This window comes from Acanthaster planci, linkage group LG10 (assembly GCF_054643075.1).
Source record: "Acanthaster planci isolate LZ-2023a linkage group LG10, COTS_SCS, whole genome shotgun sequence".
NCBI classification, from domain to species: Eukaryota; Metazoa; Echinodermata; class Asteroidea; order Valvatida; family Acanthasteridae; genus Acanthaster; species Acanthaster planci.
The window spans coordinates 11,100,905-11,124,311 of NC_141786.1; the positions used below are offsets into that span (position 1 = coordinate 11,100,905).

Sequence of the window (23,407 nt, forward strand, 5' to 3'; positions counted from 1 at the left end):
GTCGGTTAGGCATGGAATTCAACCCCCAAAAACCAAAACTGAAATCCGCCTACTCCGATGATGCATGGCTCAAACGATACAGACAAATACTCTTTGCCATCAGTTGCTATAAATTCGTATAAGAGAACCAAAAAGGTGACTGATGAAGTGCGGGAAAAAAGGCACAGAAAATATATTCTATTTCGCCCGGCACACAAGAAAAAACAGTTGGGACGGCATATAATCACTGGTGTACTTCAAATCATTAAGTGAATTAGAAACAAAACCCACAAATATACAAAAAACGAGCCCATGCGTCATCACCAAGCTCCGGATACGGAGTTTCAAAACTCCCACTCTCTTTGGGAAACACTAGCCAATGGGCCCGCGGGCGAGTTTTGTGTTGACAAGCGTTACCCACCAACTTTTTTGACCTTGCATGAGACCATGGAAGACTTCTTAGTTAAGTATTGTACCCTGAAAATTAAGCAAATTGCACACAAACTTTCTAGGAAGCTCCGGTTTGCACAAACGCTACTATTGAAAAAGCCTGTTTGTATACTAACCTCCTCTCATCACCTCTCCGTGGATAGGCTCTCTGGGCCGGGCGCAGAACTTGGCTTGCTGATGTTGGTTAGAGTGCGCGTGTACAGCGGGGCTTGTGAGGTACCGGAACAATGGGAAGTGCCACATAGGGTACTTGTGGGGTACTGAGACCGTACGCGACAAAGATTTCACGAAATAGATATTTCAAACTTACGCAAAAAGGAGGAATTTTCAAGTGCCATTCATCCGTCACAAAATGAAGTATTTTAAATAAGGGACGTTCAGTTGAATTTTCAAAGTAGGAAAGAGAATCTGGTTCACATGAGAGTGATTTGAAATTTTTTCCGTGTTGTGCGGGAGTTTTGTACACGAGAACAAAGGGAATACCCGACAAGTACAGCTGTGTATGGTTACGTGTGTTCATGTGGGTGGCTGTGTACTACTGCCAACACCCCCAATAAACACACCCTTGAACAATGTTCATACGCTTATTACCAAAATCAAAATTAAAGCCAGGTGAAATACTAAAATACAAATGTGTACAATGCCTAAGTAACTAAGTAAATGAGCGGCACTACTTGATACACAAAGGAATAAATGTCACCTAGCCTACAGTAAGTTATGAGCCTACAAGAACTACAACCACACACGACCACAGTAGAGGATGCAATGGCTCTGATAGCTGCATGCACTACATGCTGCATATTAAGAAGCCAGCGGTGACCACTGAAGTGTGTGCTTAACAATACTGAAGGAATGCTACAGACAAATTTGCATCTAGCAAGACTAGGGTGCTTTGTTTAAAATAGGAGATGATCAAACTCCTGTAGACTGGCATGATCTATTTACAAAAATAGGGGTGATCAAAAAGGACACTAGAGTGTCTCTACCAGTGTTACTTAAAAGCGACATCAACCTAAAGATCTCACCATGCTGGTTGCAAAAAAGTACTCACATACGTCAGCTAAGAGACCGCTCGTCCATGAAGCTGTATATTTAAAATCAAACAGTAAAAAAAGAGTGTGAAGTGGCCCTGTTAATGCTGATAACAAATCTCCTGCTTTCCTTGCTAAAACAAATCTAATCCACGGCAGCAATCATTTTTGACTAATCCCGAAAAAAATCCTGTTTACAAAAGGATAAAATCGATTATTCCTTAAACCTTGCTTGCACAGACCAGTTTCTTCTTTTTTCTCAGCCATAGAAACACCTCACTAAACCTTGGAAAACAGTCTGCAGAAATCAAAATTCCTGGTGGCGGCCGAACTCCACTCCACCGGACTTAAGACGTAGAGGCGACATGTACGATCACGCCCCTTTTCCCTATAAACACATGGATGCAGCGTGCACTTCCGCGTTTTCGTGTACGTACACGATAGTTATAATGTACGTACACGATGGGGCGAGTATTTTTTTTTTATTGTAGTGGCGGTAATACGCCTCCGTAGAAGTTCAAGTCTAAATGCAAAGATCGGACGAGAGCGTAGTCTGTGGCAATAAACAGCTTCCTTCTTACGTCGACTGGGGAAAGTCGCTCCCTGCCTACATAGCTTTGCTGCAAGCCGAACAAAGGACAGCTACTATCCGGAAAAGTGGAAGTCAGTAGGTAATACTGTGCAATTATGAACATCAGAGAACGCATAGAGTACAGAACTGTGACTTCATTTTTTAATCAGGAAGTGCAGTACAAACAATAAGTGTGCGTGTGCATGCACTGGTTCTCACACTAATGCTTTTATGGGCCTGCCGACTAAATCGGGAACAGTTGAGTGTGCTTGGAGTACGGTTCAAAGGCTTCATCGTGTTTACATTGACGTTTAGAGGTTTGTATGTAGAGGTATTTCATAATAATAGTACTAAAGAATTTTTATAAAGCACCCTCCATAAAAAATTGTCTCCGAGCGCTGTGCAATAATATTTATTACAACATAATATATAACAATTAAAAATGACTTTTTTTGTTAAAATACAAAAATGTAACAGTTAAAATGAACTTAAAAATAATAAATTAAATACAATGACGGGTTAAAACATAACAACGAAGTATATACAAGGAATCGTAATCAATTAAATTCATTATCACCTGTAACTCATTTTAAATAAATGGGTTTTAAGAGAAGATTTCAAAGTGTCATACGATGCTGAAGCACGTATTGACAGTGGCAGTGAATTCCAAAGTCTGGGTGCACAAGCCTTGAACTCTCTGTCGCCGTAATACCTATCGCCCCAACGGGCTGATATAGAGTACGGTGTCCCATTAGAATTCGATCTGAAACAACGACCAGCATTCTGAATATGAATTTGTTCTTGCAAATAGCAAGGAGCCAAACCATTCAAAGTTTTCTGTGTCAAACAAAGAATTTTATACTCACTCCTCTGTGAGACAGGGAACCAATGAAGCTCTTTCAGTACCTGGGTGATAGTATTGTCCTTCTGAATCCGAATGACTAAACGGGCATCAGAATTTTGAATGGATTGTATTTTTGAAATTTCGTTATTATGAACACCAGGCAAAAGGCTATTGCAATAATCAATCCTCGACGTTACAAAAGCAGGTACCAGCCGTTTTGTAGCATTGGAATCCAAGCGAGAACGATTTTTTTCGATTTTCCAAAGTGCAAAGGATGACCCTTTGCACAAATCCGAAAATGATCACACATAATACCTTCTGAGTCAAATTATAACACCAAGATCATTAACAGTGGCAGACTGATGAATGTTAACGTCAATAATCCGTACGACAAAGTGCACTACCAAGGCGCGATCAGGGGCAAACCTAGACGAAAATGTAGTTGACTCGGTCTTTCCCGTCTATGAGAGCGAGCGACATCGATCCAAAGACGGACTATTCGCATTCATTGCTCCAAGACACCCATCGAATTTGTGGGACCTCGACAAGTAACATAAATTTGTGTGTCGTCGGCCTACATCACACAGTACAAACCATGTCGCTTTATAATATCTTTCATTGGTACTGTGTACAAACTAAATAGAACCGGACTCGACATTGACCCCCAAGGAACACCATGCACAGTTTAACGGCTGGGATTTTGACGCGTTTGAACCAATAAACACTCGCTGCGTCCGTCCACATAAATATGACTGAAACCATTTTGATACAATGCTCCCAAAGCCAAATCTGAACTATAGTCTTTGAAGCAAGACATCGAGATTAATCGTGTCAAAAGCCATCCAAAGAAACAAAAGAATAAGAATGACCTCCTTCCGTTGGCCCAGACAAACTAATATATCATTCTGAACTCTATGCAAGGCAGTTTTGGCACTAAAACCACGTCTGTATGCAGATTGATATTTTTTTTAGCATATAAAGAAGAGAGTGGCAAAGATATGAGTTCATCTGCGAATATACACACACATAAAGTTTGCCATTCTTGAATAGTGGACGAACTAATGCATGTGGACCGACCGACTGAATCGCATAATTATAAACATCATGCGTAAACACAACGGGAAGATGGCAAAATGAACACTGTAGCCATTTGTACAGATGTCGTGACGTAAATTCCAAATTTTATGATTTCAGTATTTTGGAATGGGAATGGGCAATTTATAATAAGGTTTCAGATTGCATCAGTTCATCTTCGTGGCCCTACACGATCTTTGGTCACTTTACAGTCGCAAACCGGTTCCGAAGAGACAAACGCACAGTGCTTGCAGAGCATTGCGGCACGGGTATCGCATGTCAACCAAAATGCTTCATCTGTCGTTCTGTACTTGTACGGGTCTTGCCAAAGCCTGTTGCCCATCTGCCCGGGCCACGCAGCCCCTTTTGAAGTACCTGGATTGCGCTGTGACCTCCTCGGCTTTGTGCGCTGTCCACGGCTCCATTTCATTAACAGTGGGAACTTTTGTGGGGGGTGCGCTAACCTTACATACCTAGTGTGGACTTGTCAACAAAATATGTCCACACGATATGCAGGAAAGGAAGACGTCCACAGGACGTTTCCTCTTCTCTGAAAAAGAAGTTTAGAGGAACTTCGGGATAGGGGTCATCAGTCGTAAAAAGAAGAGGAAAGGTCGAGGACACCTTGTACAAAAGCCAGCTAAACATTGTGTTCCCAGTTCAAGAAAAACTACTATTTTCACTGAGCTTTTTTAACTGCACGTAAAGGAAAGAATGTCCACAGTAGGTATGTAAGGTAAGTTTTAGTGTACGCACGCGTGTGTGTGAATGCTATTTTGAAGATAGTGTTAGTCCTAAGGACCCTTGTTCAGTCCGAAGGTGTGCTTTGTCTCCGAAATTTGGCTGAGGAATTTGCCGAAATTGTTCCGGGTAGACTGAGTGAAATTAGGTCATTCACTCGGTTACCGATATTAATTGCCCGATGTAATGGATAATTCTTCGTGTATTTAAACTTTCTCAATCTTACTTTATTCCCACATACAGCAAAATATTGGATATATAGGATATAGCAGAAGAAAATATACATACATATGGAGGGATCCCGGCTGCAAAAGCAAACATTGTATCGGTGTGAGCCACATAAACCAAATTTACGATAATGTGAACAGCGTTTTTGTTTTTTGGGGGGTTTTTGGGAGGGTGTTTTTTGTTTTTTGTTTTTGTTTTTTGGGTGTTTTGAAAACTCTGTTGATGAGCTGTTTAGATACTTTGCCCTGTGTTAAAATTCCGTAATTAATATATTCCAGAAACAAACTATTAGGCCTATACAGTACGAGTCTAATGTTGCAAGGTGAAACCGATTTCATTCCATTAGTGATACCAACATTTTTGGAAAAAAAAATCATATGTAATCTTTATGTGTTTTCGATGATAATTTACCGTCAATAAAATTAAGCCAAGGAATTTGGTACTTTTGACCTCGTTGATGTTATTGTTATCAATACAAACATATCCTTTGATAAGTATTTATAGAACTGCTGGATGAAATACAACTGGCTTTGCTGATAATTAGTGACAATTTGGTTCCTTTCAGATATATTGACCAGTTCCCTATTAACAGTTTCTATTAACGTGATTATATTTATGTGTCCAAATAAGAGTCAGTCTAAACATCAGAAGATTTGATGAAGTCGGTAATAAAAATTGGAAATAGGAGTAGTCCGAGGATGGAGCCTTGGGGTACACCAGTACACCACGTATCAATGTACGAGGAGTTTTAATTGACATAAATAACTTTTGACCCAATCTAATGGCGTACCCCTAATACCGTAAGGGTTTAGTTAGTGAAGAAGTATGTTGTGGTCTGGGGTTATTTCACCCATCATTAATTGATAACACGTAACCCGTGACTTTTGTTCATTTGCAGAGTCTGAAAGTTGTAATCCTGTGGACAGACCATGGATAAATACTTAACATTTGAAGCTTGTAAGTTTTTGCAAATATTAAGAAAAAAACTGGCGTTTTGTCTTTTTGCTTTAAATCCAATCAACTGAATACGAACCAAATGTAGTCATAGGTCAAACCCTTTGAACTAAGTTGTTGAACTCTCGCAAAAATGTATTTTGGGATGAATATCCGCCTCAAGGAGAAGCACTCCTTCATGAATTGAAAAGAGCCATCTGGATGGGAAGTGTTCATTTAGTTGGTAGAGATGAGACCGCAACGCGTGCATTTCAAAGTCGTTCGTGAACCAGCGAAATTCAGTACGTGCCAAAGAAGCCTGTGTTGCTTAGAAAATGGTGCCCTCTCTTGGTCCAACTCGAGGCTCATATCTTTGATCTATGTGCACTTCATTCATGTTCTTCTTAACAGTTTCATTTGCTTCCGAACTCAATTTCTTATAGTTTTAACTACAGCGAAAATCGTTCTCTAATCCTCAAAGGCCTTACATTTGAGAAATCTTCTTCCTAGTTAAACAATACACCTGTCATTGACACTAGTCTTTGCTGTGTTTCCTTCAGACAAAAAAATATGGTCGCAGCCTGTTAAATCGGTTTCCGTTGAGTACGATGGCATCAAACTGCACGAAGGAGGGGACGAAGTGGTGAAGGCCCTGAAAACGTTCGAAGTTAGAGACGAAGACAGCTGGGTCGTAACATTTCCCAAAGCCGGTGAGAGAAGTCGTTTTTATTTTAAATTTCCGTGAAAAAGACGCCATGTTTCCACCCTACACTCCGAGTAAAGTCCATCCATCAATAAGTGCATCATTAACAATATTATTCTCAGTAATGTAATGAAAAAATCGGCATCACCAATGGATACATCCAGCTTTACTGGGAATTTGGTGGAGCTTTTAGGTAGGGTTTGTACCCACACGTGTATTTAGGCTTTGATTTTTTCCTTGGCAGGAACAACCTGGGTTCAGGAGATAATGTCCTGTGTGATGCATGACGGGGACTTGGAGGCTGTCAACAAGAGACACACCGTGTTCCGAGTGCCTTTCCTGGAGATGAGTCCACCGTCTAGCGTCCTCCAAGGCAAAACGGTGAATAATCTCTCCAAATCTCACTGTGCAGTCGTTCAGGATGTAAAACACGTGCGCAAGACGCGCTGAGATTTGGCAACCAGTGACCTTCATACTGAAGCCACGTTCACCAATCTCGCCGAAGGTCGCGGCTGCCTCTTGGTCTTCAGAAACGTTGGATTGTATTGGATTGGGTTTATTCGGTATTACCTCACAATGTAGTGCCAGGGATAGCCCATGAAAGTTTTGCGACATATTTCCAATAGGGTTCCTACTGAGTTAAGAGGAAGGGCCAGTTTTAGAGGCTGGAGGAAACCGGGAATACCCGGAGAAAACCTGCGAGAGAGTATGGACTGGAAACCAAATGCACCTAAAGCCTAGGCCAAACCGGGACTTGAACCCGCTACGCAATCCCGCTCCCCCCAGGTTTGAACCGTAACCGTTTCTCATTTTGTTGGTGGCCACGCGACAACGCTTGCGTTAATAATCATTCGATGCGCAGTTAGTACCAGAGCGTCCGTTGCCCTCTCTTCGTCCAGATTGAGGCTCATAGTTACAATGCCGAGCTGATATTCTTTATTTTTCGATTACCTTTTTGTGCTCTTAAGATTGACTATTGCGGCCGTGTTTTCGTCTCCAAAATATTTTCTAAATCACACAATGTAATGTGCAATAAATTGGAAAAGTACAGCTATCCTATATCGGGAGTTAGGTGTGGCCTACGTACGTTTAAAAGCGGCCTAATTCGATGACTTGAGTAAAGTTTAAACAGCACTCAGTGTCCGTATGGAATAAGTGAATAAATTTCGGAGAGTCCTAACATCTGCAGAATGTTTTCTTCTCCCCAGGTGCCTAAAACCCACAAGATTGTGGACTCGATTCCGTCGCCTCGGGTCATCAAATCGCATTTACCCGGTCAGTTCCTACCTCCCCAGCTCTGGGAGAAGAAGGCCAAGATTGTTTACGTCATCCGCAACCCCAAGGACGTGGTCGTGTCCTACTTCTACTTCACAAAGATGGTCGATCCCGAGCAAAAGGAGCAGTCATTTGGCGAGTTTTTTGACGACATGATGAATGGCAAAGGTGAAAAGCCAAAAGCACATTTCCTCTGTTATTTGGCACAAATTACTAGCACCCGCTTTGACCAGAAGCACCCCCACATGGGTTGAAAAAAAAAACCATCCAGGGAAGAAATTTGACGTATATTACCAAATACACTGATTCGGATATCCGCTCCAATTTTATAATCTGAAGAAAAATCCGTGTTGTGTTCCCCAGGTCTGGATATCCGTTGTTTCTTATGTTGTCATTTTGTTGGATTTGATGTTAAATTTAGCAACAATGACATTTGACATTGCAACAAATGCTAAGTTGAATTCGGAGCGTCTTTTCACATCTTTCCTGTAACGTGTGATTTTTCTCCTCTCCAGTGGAGTACGGCCCGTGGTGGGACCACTATTTGTTCTTCTGGAAGAAGAGACACGATCCGAAAATCCTGCTGTTGAGATTCGAGCACCTGAAGAGGGTAAGCGTGTCGAGCATCGTTCTCTAAAACTTCAGCTTGCAAACATCCAACAGAAGTTGCCTTGGCATGCTGAAAATATGACGGTGCTCTGATTTGGTATAGGGTTTGGTGTATTTGGCGCCATTATCAAACAAACAAAAACAGCAATATATTTACATGCTATGAAAACAAAGCACTATAAATACACTCACAGTTATACAGCCTTAAGTGAAAAACACCTGATGTATGCCAAGAGAGCATGTACACCAGCCGAAAAATGATATTACAAGAAAATCGATTGGAGCATCGTAGATGCGATTATGAGTTATGTGGAAGAGAGGGTGATGTGGTTTTTTGGCACCGTTAAGAGTACTTTTTCTTCATATCTCTCCATTCTGAGAGGACAATCAAATAATATCAACACGAAATAGGTTTGGATTAGCTTGGGCGTGCAATGCTTGGCGATCATTCATACTTGGAAAAACAGTGAGAATAAAGCGCAACACTGCACAACGTCATTCAAAACGCTGCTTCACTGATGAATTGCATTCTTCCAGAAATCAAGCACAACATTTGGCGCTGTTACTTTTTCTTCTTTTTTGTTTTTGTTTGGTCTTTTTGGAAGAGGGATGGGCAGTGGGCGTAAATCTGTGCTGGAAGAGGAATGGGCAGTGGCGTAAATCTGTGCAGGAAGAGGAATGGGCAGTGGGCGTAAATCTGTGCTGGAAATTGGGGGCCATGGAAAGGTGGGGAATGACTTGCCTGACCATGGAAATTCAAAATGTGGGGGGGGGCTACACCATGCACACTATATAGGGGACGATGGTCATGATAAAGATGTTCATCTGTAATTTTTATCAAATTCATTCAGGATCCTACATCAGATCACTGTATATATGGCTTTATCACATTGTTTTCCACTTTTAGTGATGTTCCAAACATTTTAAGTCGTTTAAAAATCATAAACATTCTTCATAATCCGCTTACTTCTTTGCTCATCACAAAAAAAGTTGGGGGTCATTCAACAGCCAATCTACCCACCTCAAAAAGTGTGTGTGGGGGTATATACCCCATCCCCCAGGGATTTACGCCATGGGGATGGGTGACAGAAAAAATGCCTTTCCCTTCCCCTTTTTGTAAATTCCGGATCCGTCATGAATATCAGTTACCCTTTTTCAGGATCTGAGAGGCAGTGTTGAGAAGATCAGCAAGTTCTTGGGCAAAGACTTTTCTGCGGCGACATTGGACGCCATTACGGAGCACTGCACCTTCGCTAACATGAAGAAAAACCCCATGTCCAACCCCGATTCGATTTGGGTCCCGGCAGAAGCGGCCACTTCCTTCATGAGAAAAGGTGAGTGGGTTGGTAGCCTGTCATAAATACTTCAAGCGATGGGCGTGATTGGAGACTTCAAACATCTTTCTGCAAAAGATAGGGCCTCTTTTTCTTTTGTTCGATTCGGGAAAACCGAAACTTTTGGATAATGTTGTCCACAACTGGAAATAAAAAGAGAGATGCTGTTGATGGTAAAAAAATATGAACAGATCATTTCCACGCATTACACTGCACAAACGAAAACCATGCATTCTACTTTATAAACTTGAAGTCAACCTTTTCACCCTTCAGTGCTGGCAGGTGTGTTTTGCACTGTTTTTGAAGGACAGATCACCGTAAAAACTTCACCAATTTTTGGTGTCATTTTATTTCTCCCGTCTCTGGTGTGTGTTGTTTTTTTTATTGTGTGGGTGTGTGAGTTTGTTTCTGCATTCAATTGGGGACCCTGAACAATAGAGGACAATAAGGTCCCCGATTGACAGAGGGTCCCCGATTGACAACTGTGTACAAAACATATGGGTGGTCTTCCAAAAACGTTTTAGTACAAACAAAAGAGGAACAATAGGGGGTCATAGTTGCAGGCAAATACACACTTACATGTGTGTTTGTGTGTTATGCTCAGGCAAAGTTGGCGATTGGAAATCGCACTTCACTGTTGCCCAGAACGAGGAGATGGACGCCTTCATTCGGGACAAGTTCTACGGGACTGGATTGACCTTTGACTACTAGTCGACCGCCCGAAAGCATTTCTGTTCGGTAGTTAGAACCAATTTCATGGTTATTGGCCAAAATGGCAAAGTCATTTGGAGGTGTGTTCTGAGTTTTAAGTTTGGGGTGACCTATGACTTTTCTTATTTTTTTCTGTTTTTTGTCAGTCGAGGGTCAGAATGCTCTAGATTTTAGAAACATTTCTACAGTTTCCTATGTAGAAATTATTAGCGAGCTTCCATGGATTTTCATTTTTCCCCTTTCCCTTTTCTCATGGTAAACACAATTTAATTACTTTTAGCAGATCAATCAGGTGATAGTTTAAAATAAGATTTGAGTGCCTCACATCTCGGACCTAATAGGGCGGAGTGCGCCCTCTATACTGGTCGTAAGCTGAAGGGGAAAATGCGGCGTTTGGTCAAGCTAAAGATTTTCCCATCGTGTCGGGGAGGACAGTTTTCCTTTGCTGTAACACCTATCAAAATTCTTTTCAGTTAGAAAGAAATCCCAAGACAGTGGGTCGTATGAATAAAAAGTAGTAAGTACTTTTACTACCATTTTCGAAGCATTTACTCGTGTTTGTAGGAATAATAACGAAGCAAATGCTTTTACTTTAGTGCAATTGCTAAAAAGTAAAATTATTTACTTTTTACTCTTATAAGCTTGTGCTTGACAATAAGCAGTTGCTTCATTTTGTATGAATAAAAATGTTAAGTTCTACAGAATTGGAGTAGGCCTATTTACTTTACATGGGTCAGGGCAAGCTTGAAAACGAGGAGCATTTACTAGGCCTAATGTTTAAAATGGCAGCGTTCGTGGATGTCATTGGAAAGGAGAAGCTGTATGCCTTTAGAAGGGAATCTCAAGAAACCAGATGTAGGCAGATGTACCGATTTGAAAGTGGCAGAGCATTTTTCTTCATCAAGGTTTCTGCGATCAAAATTACTGCCATCATGCTTAGGCCTACCTGTCATGCTGAGGTCTAAAGATGCAGTACCGTGCTGCACTGTGTGTGTCTGTACGTGCGAAGCCCTGTTGTGCAAAACCGTTCGGCTGTGAAGTCAGCCACAAGCATAAAGCATTTGCTACTATTTGTACAAGCAGATGCTGAACAGTAAAAGAAACATTTTTATTCATACAAATTCAAGCATTTGCTTATTCTTAATGGTTTTACTTCTCAGTAAATGCTTTTGCTGTTTGCTTGAACTTCATAGCATTTGCTAGTTTTTATTCATACGACCCAGTATCACCATGCTTTGGTCATGAAGTGGTGAAAACAGCCGATAGGTATGTCACACTTTAACGACATAGGAAATCTCGAGTACTTAAGCCAATCACTGAGCTTTACACCAATCACTGAGCTTTAATACAAAGTATTACCTTTTATTGCACAGAGTTGCACCAAAAAAATACAGCTAGTTTGGCAAACTTGTTAAAATTACAAAAAGATATAACTGATCGCAATGGTATACTTCAGAAGCAATAATGACTTCACTTTATACTTAAAACCAACTCAGGTTAGCTTCAGTGTATGGGCGCATCATTCACGTTTTGCTGGTTTTAACAAAACGCGAACTTGCTGAACCATGACCTACAATTCACTGCACACTGAATACCATGATAGTATAAGCCATGAAGCGGATAATGCCAAGTATCTACGACCCACATCAACATTCTGCGAAGGAAACTAATTTGGCATCAAAATATGTAGGCCAGGGAAAGGCATTATGCACAGTCTGTACGGTGCGCCCTCATCGAGGACAGATCTTTGATCCTCTGTGACAATACACGTGATGACCTTTTGTGTGCTATCACTGAATTCAAAGAGAAAACATATTATCACCGGGGAGGGCCCACCATGTGGGCTCTCTGTTCACTTACTTGCTACTGTGTTTCCTTTTTTCATCAATTGAAATATGCATGTTGTACAGTTGAGAGAAAAAAAACATGTTTAAAGTTAGGCCTGCGTATAGTGTTGTCATCATGCGTGTAGTACTTTACGTCACATTGCGTTCGTCTCTACAACTTTGTAGTTTACTAGATAAAGATTAATAGACTTCATAACAGGCCTTTGAAACGACCTAAATATATCAGCAGCTGGTATACTCAACACAGAATACATTTTTTATTACTTTACTATGTGCTAATTTATTTTAAAAGTTAGTTTCATTAGCTAAACAATATAAAAGTAAGTAATGTATTTAACTATTATTGTTTGCAGATTTAACGCTGCCGATTATTAAATCATTGCTCTGCCTGCATATTACAAGTAGCGGCTTTGCTTTCGGTGGCGCATATTAATAAAACATTGTGTTGAATTATCTTGGTACAATGTTATCAAGTTACCTTCCCTGATAATTGTTCGCTAAGTAAGTTAAGTAAGAGAGTGATGGGGAAGAGCGTTTCGTAGGGTCAATATGCGATAGTTCAGTGGATAAAAATTGTGCAATTTACGATGTCGTATAGGCACATCACTTTAGTTGGATTACTACTGGTTAACCTCAGCCTTTCCTCTTAGGGGCGTTAAAAATACACTATTTCAATGGTTGTGAAAGTAGATTTAAAACTCCACCTTACGGGTGGTTGGCTGACAAATAGCAGGTGATGTATGGTTCACTTTCTAGTATTCTGGCCTGCCTTCCAAAAACACATTGTTGTTGAAAACAACATTCACAGCTAAAACAGGTTTACACATTCCCTTCACAATTTTAATGGCAACGAAATATTCAAATACAGAAAAAATGGAGAGCGCCCTCTTACTCAGCCAAGAATTCCTGATTAGCCTTAAAGTCCTACGTTGCACTTTAGGCGATAAGTTGACCGTTATGCTACTATGGAAGCGCATTGCAGTTTACTTTTTTTGCCAATAAGCTGAAGGCATTAACTGCACAGATCAGGCCTTGCAAAGCGGATGTGTTTAGGGTTACATTACCCAAAACTCAGATATGGGTTTTTTCATATGCGGTAAAATTATATACAGCAATGACAACTTCAGTCTAATCCCGTAACCGCCTCTCAGTGGAGATGACCCAACTCATAGCTACACACAAGCTGCGGAACGCCTTCTGTCAGCAAAACGGAGGGGGGCAGCACTAGGGAGAGCCACTGGACGAGGCTGACGAGGCCGCAGCCGTGGCCTTGGCTAGACTGAGCGGCGTGAAGGCTGACGACATGGACGGCCGGAGCGTGGCCTTCCCGCCCCCCAGCTCCACCGCCTTGTAGGCGCGCGGCAGGGCCACCGACGTAGGGTACAGGGTATTGTGCGAAGGATGGGATAGCAGAGGGCCCGCATGCGACTGGAGGCTGCCTATCTTCTTGTGGCGGCGCCATTTGGCCCGGCGATTGGAAAACCACACCTGCGATGCGTAAATCAGGATCAAAACCTTACCGGTCGAGGAGCAGAGGACACAAACAGCTGGTACCATCCAACTTGCAACTGTGATAGGCCGTGTCCGAAACGGGCTTCCAGAGCTACGGCTAGGTCTATCGTCTAAGCGTTTCCACACATTTCCAATGGAGCGAAGACTTAGACGTAGCCCTAGACAACAGATTCGGTTGCAGCCATAGTCTTAACAACGTACACATGTAAATAGACCATATTCGAGGCGTCCCCAATTTCAGTCGCATTCATACAGTATCAATTTGAATCCCTCAGTGGGATGGTACAACGTGATTTGGGGGGTCTGAATGAAATGGTAGAGCATAGTTTAGTTCCTTGAATTTAACGTTTTCAGATAAATACACTACGTTGGGGAATATGACTGGAATTGGACCCCACGAATAGGGCCTATTTTCCAATTTGTCTCAAAGGCAGTTACATGCACTTATTTCCATATCCCACAAGGATGGATGCTGATGCTGTGTTTAGTCATGAAACAGTAAAACGTCTTATTTTTACCCATAATAATTATGTGTTTGAAATGCGTGTTGTCAAATTAGGCGAGTTTCGTGAGAGACAAACATCAAAATCTTTACGGCTGCTTTTTTTTCCATCCCCATTAAAACTTGTAGACAAATGGGTCGTTCCAGTGGCTGTAATTTAAACATGCATTTCGTCTCCAAGCATAGCAATGCTTCTTGGAACAAAAAGTTCTTTCTCTGTTTTCCCTGTTTCCATTCTATTTGCGAGGCTGAGGTGAGAAACTCTCTCGCAGAGAGACACAGAATCTATGTTCATCATTTCAGACCGAATGTGGTAAGCCCACAAACTACATGTGTGGCCCGCTCTGTGAAATGAGTCTTAAGTCGCCAGAGCCACTTTGGAGTAGAAATTCCTTTAGAATAATTTTGCACATTGTAAACCAATAGGAACCCACAACATTTTTCACCATGGAGTATCCACTTTCATCAGGATGCCAAACTAAGTGATACACCAAAACTAAAAATTCAATTGCTCTTTCCAACACGAATGAAAACTCATACAGTGGCTCTGGCGAATTTAAGACTCATTTTCACAGAGTTGGTCACGTATGTGTCTTTCATTAGCACTTGGAAATAGACACAGGTTTTCAACATGCAAAAGAAGAAATGAGCCTGACAGGCTCGTACCTGTACCCGAGCTTCGGAGAGCGTTGTCTTGTTTGCCAGGTCCTCTCGGGTAGAGACGCAAGGGTAGTGCGATTTCTCGAATTCTTTCTCAAGAATCTGGAAGACGGGAGAAAATCAACAGACGGTAAGAATAAATTTGGCATAAAGACACTAGCTACTAAGGGCTGGTGTTCTCGTTTGTAAATAAATAGGTATTTTCCAAAGAGGTAGCGTTCCTCATTACTGGTGATACCTCTCATTTGAGCTAACCTCGATCTGTTCAGGGGTGAAAGTGGTCCTACTCCGTCGAAGCTTCCGTCTTTGCTCTTCACTGATCGCGTCCCTGTAAGGGGAGGGATCCAACTCGGGCTGATAGACCTTGCTCTCCGAGGAGGAGACGGGCGTCGCTGGCGAAGGGGAGCGGGGCCTTGGACTGGCCGAGGAAGACGAGGCAGAGAAGGGCACATCGCTTTGGCTCTCAGTAGCCAAAGGCGAGGGTGAGTTGGAAGACGGTAGGATACCTGTCCAGTAAAGAACACACCATGTAATCTTTTGCCCGTTATAGAACTGTTGTAATTATCTGAGCACTACTAAAGCTCCGTTATGGCATTAAGGCATCAGAATGGTACCAAACCATTTATTTTTAAAGGTGCACAGAATGAGAGAAGTACGCTCATGGTCACCTGTATTGTACCTTTTTAGCGCATACACCTAAGAAACTCTACAATGTTTTATAGTATCGGGGCATTATGATGTCGTATGTTAACTATCAGCATAGGGCATCTTATTTCATTGGCTGAAGGTGAGACAAAAAATCAAGTGTCTTACTCGGAGGATACGTTCCATAGGGCGAACCACACAGGAAGCCAGAACAACACGCTCTCAGTGTCTGCCGTGGATCAAGCCTCCTGTCAGTGATCCTCATGCCGGGTCCAATAGCATAGGGCGGGGCATAGTGGGTCCACGCGGTGGCGTAGTCACTCAGGTATGCCTGTTCAGTGGCCCGGGCGTACTCGGCGGCTGCGCGCTCGGCGGCGCGATTGCGCAGAATACGGTTGATGGAGCTGACGCTGGGCACCGTTGAAGTGGTGCAGACACCTGGGATGATACATGAAGTTACCCACAAAAATATCTACGTGTCCTCGTAACAGATGTAACAGAGTGTTAGATTCAATTCAAAATTCAAAGACTTATTCAAAATTATGATGCGAAGTATCAGTTTAATTATTTGACCTTTTTTTAAAATGCAATGATTAGAGCATTTGGACGAAGCGCCCTTTTCAATTCAGGCTCGTGCAAGATAGGGTTGGTCTACCGTACCTTCCGAGATGAGCTTGTCTCGGATTTCCCAGGCGAAGATGGTTGGGTTCTCTTGCTTGTACCGCTCGATTTTCTCCACGACGGTGGGTGTGGCCACTTTAGGTTTACTCCCTCCTATGGTTCCAGGACGAACAGAGCCGGTTTCCAGAAATCGACCTGAAAGATTTGCTGTTTTAGAACTATATACATATATAGGAGGCCGCTATAACGTATCAGACGTGTTTTTGAGATTGCACCGAAAAATGAAGATTGGAGAAGAAAGAAGAGGACCAGTAAAGGTTTGATGTGGTGTAGTTTAGAGTTTGAGCCTTGCCCCATATCCTATAATGGTCAGAGAAACGACGATCATGGCTTCAGTATCATCAGATGCTGCAGATGATCCAACTGGTACAAGCAAATCACGTAGCAGAATGAAAATCCAAGATAGCGGCTGTACCCGCCGCGATAGGACAGGAAGTTTAAGTTCAGGGCCACCAAGCCCTAACAAAACTCGTTTGTTACATGACCTTCCATCGCCCAAGAGTATTTCAGAAAAAAAAACCCAGTAAGATCTCTAGTTAGACTAGAGTAGAGTGTGCAGCTCTAGCATGTCATAAACAAGTTGGTGATGATGAAAAAGCTGTGCGTTGTAACCCATGTGGCAGATGGACACAACGGCTTTAGCCAGACCGACTACAAAATGGTTTCAAAGAAAAGTAAAATACCAAGATTATCTTATGTGGCTCTGCAATTGGTGTTTGCCAGCAGTGTCATGTTTCCTGGAAGGTAGACACCACAGCTCATCACGTCCAACTCTGAGTAAGCTTTGCTCTAGTACAGACATCACTGAACTAAACAAGAAACTAGACGAGATGATCGAGGGTTTCGAGAACTTAGAGAAAGCAACTTTTCACAGACAAGAAAAAATGGAAGAAGTGATAGAGGAAAAAAGTGGCCAATTACTTGGAGGGACACAGTGAAAAACAGATGAGACCGTGTAATCCCAGAATTTGTTAGTGCGGATAGTACAGATAGGAAAGCTTATGATGTAAATCAAGCTAGAGAAATTTTGGAATATCTAGAAGACACAGGAGTTTCTCAGCCAGTCAGACTTGGGGAAAAACCAGAAGGCAAGAGTAAACCCTGCATATTGAAAGTAACTGTCATTAATGGAGAATGTGAAAAACACGCTTTAATGAGAGCCAAGCAGGTCAGAACGAGTAAAGACTCCAATTTACAGAAGGTCTACATTACTCGATTCGACCTTTTGTGAGAGAGGAAAAAAGGAAACAGTAGGGAACTTCATGCAGAGCTTGCTACTAGAAAGAGCAGGGGAGAGACAGAGCTGGTGATTAGAAATGGGAGAATCATCAAGAGTGATAAGCCGTTTCGAGGCGGCGGAAGAAAGCCGAACGACGATGGTGCCGACGAAGAGATGTAATTTCAGTTCAACCAACAGGAAATCAAGTAATTCTAAGGACAGCACTTTTGCATCCAGCACCTCACGATGCACCAATTCTGCAGAAAGTGAAGTCATTAGTAATAGTCAACCAGTCGCTGATGCACGGAAGCATGACAACAGGAACTGGATTAAATTGCGGTCTAAAAGTTCTTAACCAAAGAAAATAGCTGAAAACAGCCATAGTCACAGAACACATGACAAGAGTAGGAAAGATGACAGCATGTGATTAGCCATAAGGTAAACAACGAAAACTACAAAGTGAAACGAGAACGAAGTTGAGAACCATAATGAGAATATACATGAGATTGGCCATTCATGAAAGTCCTCCAGGGTCAACCATGAAAACAACAAGAACTACGGCAACAGAAGTGCGGGCACTACAAATGAAGGGAAAACAACAGACAAGATTACATGCTACTAAACAAACATCCAAGGTTTGATGAGCAAAAGAGCAGAGTTGGAAGCAACAATAGACGAGCTGAAGCCGGACATGATTGGGATAACAGAAACTTGGTACAGCAGCACTATACCGGAAAGTGAAGTTTCACTTGAAAATTACACCATGTTTCGGCTTGACAAAGATTCCCCCACCGGCGTTGAGGGTGGAATTATCCTGCTTGTTCATGACTCGCTTTCAGCAGTTGCTTGCCATGAAATGAATAACATCAATTTCCACAGCTCGGTATGGTGCTTAATCAAGTAACAAGAGCATGAAAATCTACTTGTTGGTCTTTGCTACAGAAGCCCAAACAGTCAAGACGACAACAACCAGAAGTTAAGAGACCAAATATTACACTCTGCCAATTTCATCAATGTGACGCATCTTCTTATTGTGGGAGATTACAACTTCCCTTGGATCGACTGGAACACTGGCACAATTGGTGCAAGTCCAACTCCAGAACCACATATATTATATAACATCATCCAAGATGTGCACTTTGTTCAACATGTGGAGAAACCAATTATAAGTAGAGGGGGTCAAATTGAAACGATCCCTCCTAAACTTAGTGCTCTCCAGATATGAACAGATAATTGACACTATTGAACATCATGCAGCACTTGGCAAAAGTGACCTTGATGGCCTTTCCTGGACCTAACAAACCAGAACCAATGTCCACATCATCGATAATTCAACCTTATTTTACAAATACACTAAAGGAACCTACCAAAGTCATTAGACCTCACTTAGAGTATTGTGTACAAGTTTGGAACCCTTACCAAGTCAACGACATTAACACCCCAGAAAGAGTGTAAAAAAGAGCGACAAAGTTAGTTCCAAACCTCAGACACAAGCCATACCATGAAAGATTGAAAGAATTACAACTCTACCCCCTGGAGGTCAGGAGAATGAAAGGAGACCTGACTGAAGTGTTTAAGATCCTGAATGGGTTGGATGACAGACTACCAACCAATTCAAAAACTGGATCGACAAACATTGGGAAGAAAATGGATATGGGGATCCAGACCGTTTAAGCCTATAATTTATACCCATCAATCGTAAGTGCAGGTGTGCAATCAGGAATGAATTCAAAATAGGCCTAAATGTAACTTTGGGGGGGAGAGCATCGGTACTTGTGTTTTTTTATATTCTTGATAAACATGTATTAATTGTGTACATGTACTTGTAATGTGCTTTCAGTCGATCCAGTATAACTTCACAGACATTACCCCCCGTTTTGGAAACAATTTTCAACAACAACAAATTAGAAACAAAATGGCGATTAGCTGATGGCAGGACTTGCGACAAATCGTGCAATACGATTGCCGGATCATGCAAAGATCGAGGGATCGCTCAGATTGTTCACAATATTGTTTACAACATAGATTACAATAAACATGTTCCATACCAATATAGCATTAATTTATTCTGGTGAATGTGACGTTTCGTATTAAACTGTTTTTAACCTTGAGTATGTTGAGTATTGGACGAGCTGAGTCGAACCTACACCGTACATTCTTTCAACAGCAATTTGTTCTGATACAATAGAACTAGCCAGAAACTGCTTGCATCTTTAAAAAAAGAGGACTCCATTATTCGACTTTAACTTCGTTTTTATTTAAATTAGGGAGAGTTAGAGCAGCTGTTTCCAATCCTCAAAAGCAATACGTGTAGTTTGGGGTCAACTGCATATGCCAAGTGGTCATGCTTTTCAGTTGTGAATAACTTGATCTACCACGTTTTGAAAATAGAAATAGTCCTACCCAAGATCTTATTAACGCAGCCATGAGACACCAGCAGTTGCCGGGATATGTCGCAAGGTCGAGCCCCACAGTGAGCCATCTCGATGATGCGGTGACGCATTGTCTCCGGTAAGGGGCGCCCGTTGGCAAACATACCACCGAGTTGGTTGAAACCGGCGTCAACTGAATGGAAATGCGGTGTAAAACTTAGTCACTTAGGATTGATTGATCACAACAAACGTTCACAGTCTGTTTTTTTAAATCAATCCTACAGCAATTAAAAACAAGTATATCTGGTCTGGGTCTGCTAAAATCTGAATTTACATCGGATATTGATAGAATTATAAATTTCCGGACCACTTGGATCCAGAAACGCATTTAAAGATGAGAGACAGAAAACGATTAGGACAAAATCCCAGTATTGTATTTCTAACGTAAAACAGCGTAAATTAGAAAATAACTGCAAAACGTCTAACCATTACCTGCAGAATGTTACATTTTGGGACACACGATGTCAATGTTAACGCCTGTCTATACGCCTTCAAACACATTTTCAACGACGACAGACAAGTCCTCCAGTTGAATATTCAACCACAAAAGTCAGCAAGCACACTCTGGCCCGGCAAGTTAATATTTCTAGTAATGTTTGAAGACTGTTAGGGGACATCAAATAACTATTTTCTTTGCAGGTAACATTGCAAAATAATACGATAATGCAGGCCGTGCTGGATTTGAGTTTCATGGATTGTTATAAAAGGAGATAGGCTTTTTCGAAAATAAATTGCAGCTGCAATTGTATAGTACGCTCAGCTGTCTTTTATTTACTCTCTTTTATTTACTATTGGTAATGACTGGTTTTATTATGTTACGGTTTGTAAAATTATTCTGTTATTACTCATAGGAAACTAGAGGTCAATAAAAGTTGACTTAGCAGAACTAAATGTAATAAGTCGGTGTACTCAAATGAATGCATAATATTGTAGTGGTCATTACTTTTAGAACAAAAAAGAAATTCCACTCCGACTAAAAAAAGTAAATACAATTAGCCCGTGCGCATATGAATTAATTCCTAATTGATTATTTTTATATCATAATTCCTAGAAATATATCAGAGAATCTTTGAAAAAGTCTAGTTTTGTGTTTCTCCGAAGGCGTACCGTTTGTTTTTATTAGGCTTCAAACATTCACGATCTCACACGTAAAATCCATCAAGTTTGAATTACATTCTCTGCAACCTCTTTCAGAATTTTGTCTGACTCAGTATCGTTTACCAGTGTGGAGAAATTGACGCACGACAACTCACAACGATCTTACACCAAGCTTATACAAAAACACCGATAACCATAGATTAGCTGCGTTGCGATACTCACCTCCGAAATGCATGCCAGCTTGCCGATCAAACTGAAAAAAGTCTGGCCGTCGTCCGCGCCTTGTCGCCCGGAGCGATGTTAGAGGCGTACGCTCTTCCCTCGTCGAAAAAAAGGGGAGGTAAAGTTCTCGGTGTTAATCGTGCCCCGGAGCGATCGTTCAACCACGAGCCATCGGATCCGGTGCCCGGGATTTAGACTGTCGTCCCCCGTGCCTGGCCCGTCAATTTAAACCTGATAAGGTGTTATTAATTACATTCGAAAGGGCGCTGGTCAACAACGGCGGACAATGGTCGCGTGTTTTGGTTACAATGTAAAGGGCCCATTCATGCGAACCTCCCGAATGCAACAGGCGTTGTCAGGCCGTGAACGCCTCCGCGCATCGGCGCAGCACACAGGGTCGGAGTGCTGCGTAGACGGCAGTATCGGCGGCCGATATTGCATTTGCGGCAAAAAAAGACAATATCATCAAGTCGTCTTTTCTGTTTTCCCTATTCGTTCTTTTAGGGGAACGAGTGAAATATGATTGATTAGCCAGTTACAGGAAAGGTTTGCGGATTTGGTTAAGAGTTGGCGTTAAGTGGGCGTGGTCAGCGAGTGGTGGAAGGCTATCAAACTGTTATTGGTTCAGCAAACGTTGCTGATGATGTGTGCACGATTTGCACTTGCAGAAGGAGGAAAACAGTCATTTGGCTTTCAAAAGCGATGCTTAAGCTCATCAGCCTCAAGAGTTTTTGCCATGGATAAAACTACGCGGCTTTGGACCGTTTACAACACCAAATGCTCTGATTGGGCCGTCTAACAACAGAACTGAAAATCCTTGCCGCTCGATTGGCCCACCGTCTGAATACTTTCGGTTGTCATCGCAACAGCACCAACGTCATATACAGTTTGAGCAGTTTGCAACAACCGTAGTTTCAATTAACGCCTGAATGTGTTGACAAAAGACAAACGCGCTGTAGACGTGACCAAAGTAGTGTTTTCCTATCCAATTACCAGCGGGCAGACGGATATCTATTGACTTGATAAAAGGCCCCTAACCCAGATTCCAAGTTCCACTCGCTTTCGCCTTTGTTCATTATGAGAAAACAGCGATATCGATTGATACAAATAACGACACTTCAACCAATTTCGGGCGGTAATTAACAACGCAAGACCAGGAAGCAATAAAAACTCGCTATCTAAACAATCACCGCTACATTAGCTATTTTCTTTCCCAACGAAATCAATGCCTGAGGAGCTGTAAATTAAATCCGATGTAGCGACAGAGTACATGTCTTGTCAGTTTAATGATTCATCTGCAAACGGTCCGTAAGCCAAAGACGGCGACTCTCATCCGCAGAACTCATTGATTTACTGGTTTTTATTACGGCTTCAGTACGTGGCTTAATTAAAAGGAATACGATTCGCTCTCCTCGCTGTTTTTTGTCTATATTTTCGGCAAGTTTAAAACAAAATCAATGCATAGACAACTGGAGACGATCTGTGTGCGGATCATCGGCTAAATATCGTTATTTGAGATCAAGCGCTTAACAGGAAAAAGCATATTGAGAATGCGGCGTAAAAGAATCATTTTTTTTCGAAGTGTGTGACATTCTCCGAGAAAAACACGGTGTCTAAACGGGTAGAGTGTGTGCCGACAGTAACTAGGAACAAGGAAGGGTCAACGCAGTGCGGGTTGTATCAACCTTTTTGTCATCTTCAAATCAGTTTTGGGGGTAATTTTGGGAGTGAGGGTTAAATTAACTGCTGTAAAGTCAGGTTGGCAAGGTAGTTCTTTCCTTGCCTTCTACCTCTGTGGTCCCAGGTTTGATTCCCGGACCGGTCCACATGTGGATTGGGTTTTCAGTCTCTACCCGACTCCGTGGATTTACCCAGAATATTCCTCTGGGGTTTTCCTCCCACCTCTAAAACTGTAACTGTTTCTTATTCTCTCCCCTTTTGATATTGGTGAATGTGGGTCGCTTGGCGGTGCCCGAGGCGCCCGTGTATGCCATCGGCTCAACCTTGTTCAAAGGTATTCATTGTTCCAAGCTTAATGTCTTCATTGTACAGCGCATTTGAACATATTTAAATGAAAGTTGCGCTTTATAAATGGATAAATTAATT

General features: G+C 41.9%; 2 protein-coding genes across 5 annotated transcripts; one reads left to right on the top strand and one right to left on the bottom strand.

Moving 5' to 3' along the window:
* Positions 1 to 1,978: 1,978 nt before the first annotated feature.
* On the top strand, positions 1,979 to 13,062 carry LOC110983905 (sulfotransferase 1C2-like). 3 transcript variants are annotated; one of them, XM_022243568.2, is made up of 8 exons: positions 1,979 to 2,131; positions 5,817 to 5,875; positions 6,412 to 6,561; positions 6,799 to 6,935; positions 7,763 to 7,997; positions 8,345 to 8,439; positions 9,598 to 9,772; positions 10,377 to 13,062. In XM_022243568.2, exons 2-8 carry the CDS (start codon positions 5,848 to 5,850, stop codon positions 10,481 to 10,483), a joined length of 927 nt encoding a protein of 308 aa, XP_022099260.2. In that variant the 5' UTR covers positions 1,979 to 2,131; positions 5,817 to 5,847; the 3' UTR covers positions 10,484 to 13,062. The 3 variants fall into 3 exon arrangements, with proteins under 3 accessions (XP_022099260.2, XP_022099261.2, XP_086998350.1); XM_022243569.2 differs by lacking the exon at positions 1,979 to 2,131 and adding an exon at positions 2,161 to 2,348; XM_087142224.1 differs by lacking the exon at positions 1,979 to 2,131 and adding an exon at positions 4,505 to 4,685.
* Positions 11,820 to 21,996, bottom strand: LOC110983923 (paired box protein Pax-6-like). Of its 2 annotated transcripts, none has more exons than XM_022243600.2 (7): positions 21,302 to 21,996; positions 19,953 to 20,114; positions 16,310 to 16,465; positions 15,818 to 16,087; positions 15,260 to 15,510; positions 15,017 to 15,106; positions 11,820 to 13,818 (listed from the first exon to the last, which is right to left on the bottom strand). In XM_022243600.2, the coding sequence occupies exons 1-7, from the start codon at positions 21,312 to 21,314 to the stop codon at positions 13,555 to 13,557; spliced, it is 1,206 nt and encodes a 401-aa protein (XP_022099292.1). In that variant the 5' UTR covers positions 21,315 to 21,996; the 3' UTR covers positions 11,820 to 13,554. The 2 variants fall into 2 exon arrangements, with proteins under 2 accessions (XP_022099292.1, XP_022099290.1); XM_022243598.2 differs by having other exon boundaries at positions 15,011 to 15,106; positions 21,302 to 21,995.
* Positions 21,997 to 23,407: the final 1,411 nt, after the last annotated feature.

Coding starts and splice junctions, on each gene's coding strand:
- LOC110983905 (XM_022243568.2), top strand. CDS start 5,848: ATGGATAAATACTTAACATTTGAAGCTT. Junction 6,936..7,762: donor GCGTCCTCCAAGGCAAAACG/GTGAATAATCTC, acceptor TCTTCTCCCCAG/GTGCCTAAAACCCACAAGAT. Junction 9,773..10,376: donor CACTTCCTTCATGAGAAAAG/GTGAGTGGGTTG, acceptor TGTTATGCTCAG/GCAAAGTTGGCGATTGGAAA.
- LOC110983923 (XM_022243598.2), bottom strand. Junction 16,088..16,309: donor AGACAAGCTCATCTCGGAAG/GTACGGTAGACC, acceptor GTATCATCCCAG/GTGTCTGCACCACTTCAACG. Junction 13,819..15,010: donor TCTCCGAAGCTCGGGTACAG/GTACGAGCCTGT, acceptor TACGCATCGCAG/GTGTGGTTTTCCAATCGCCG.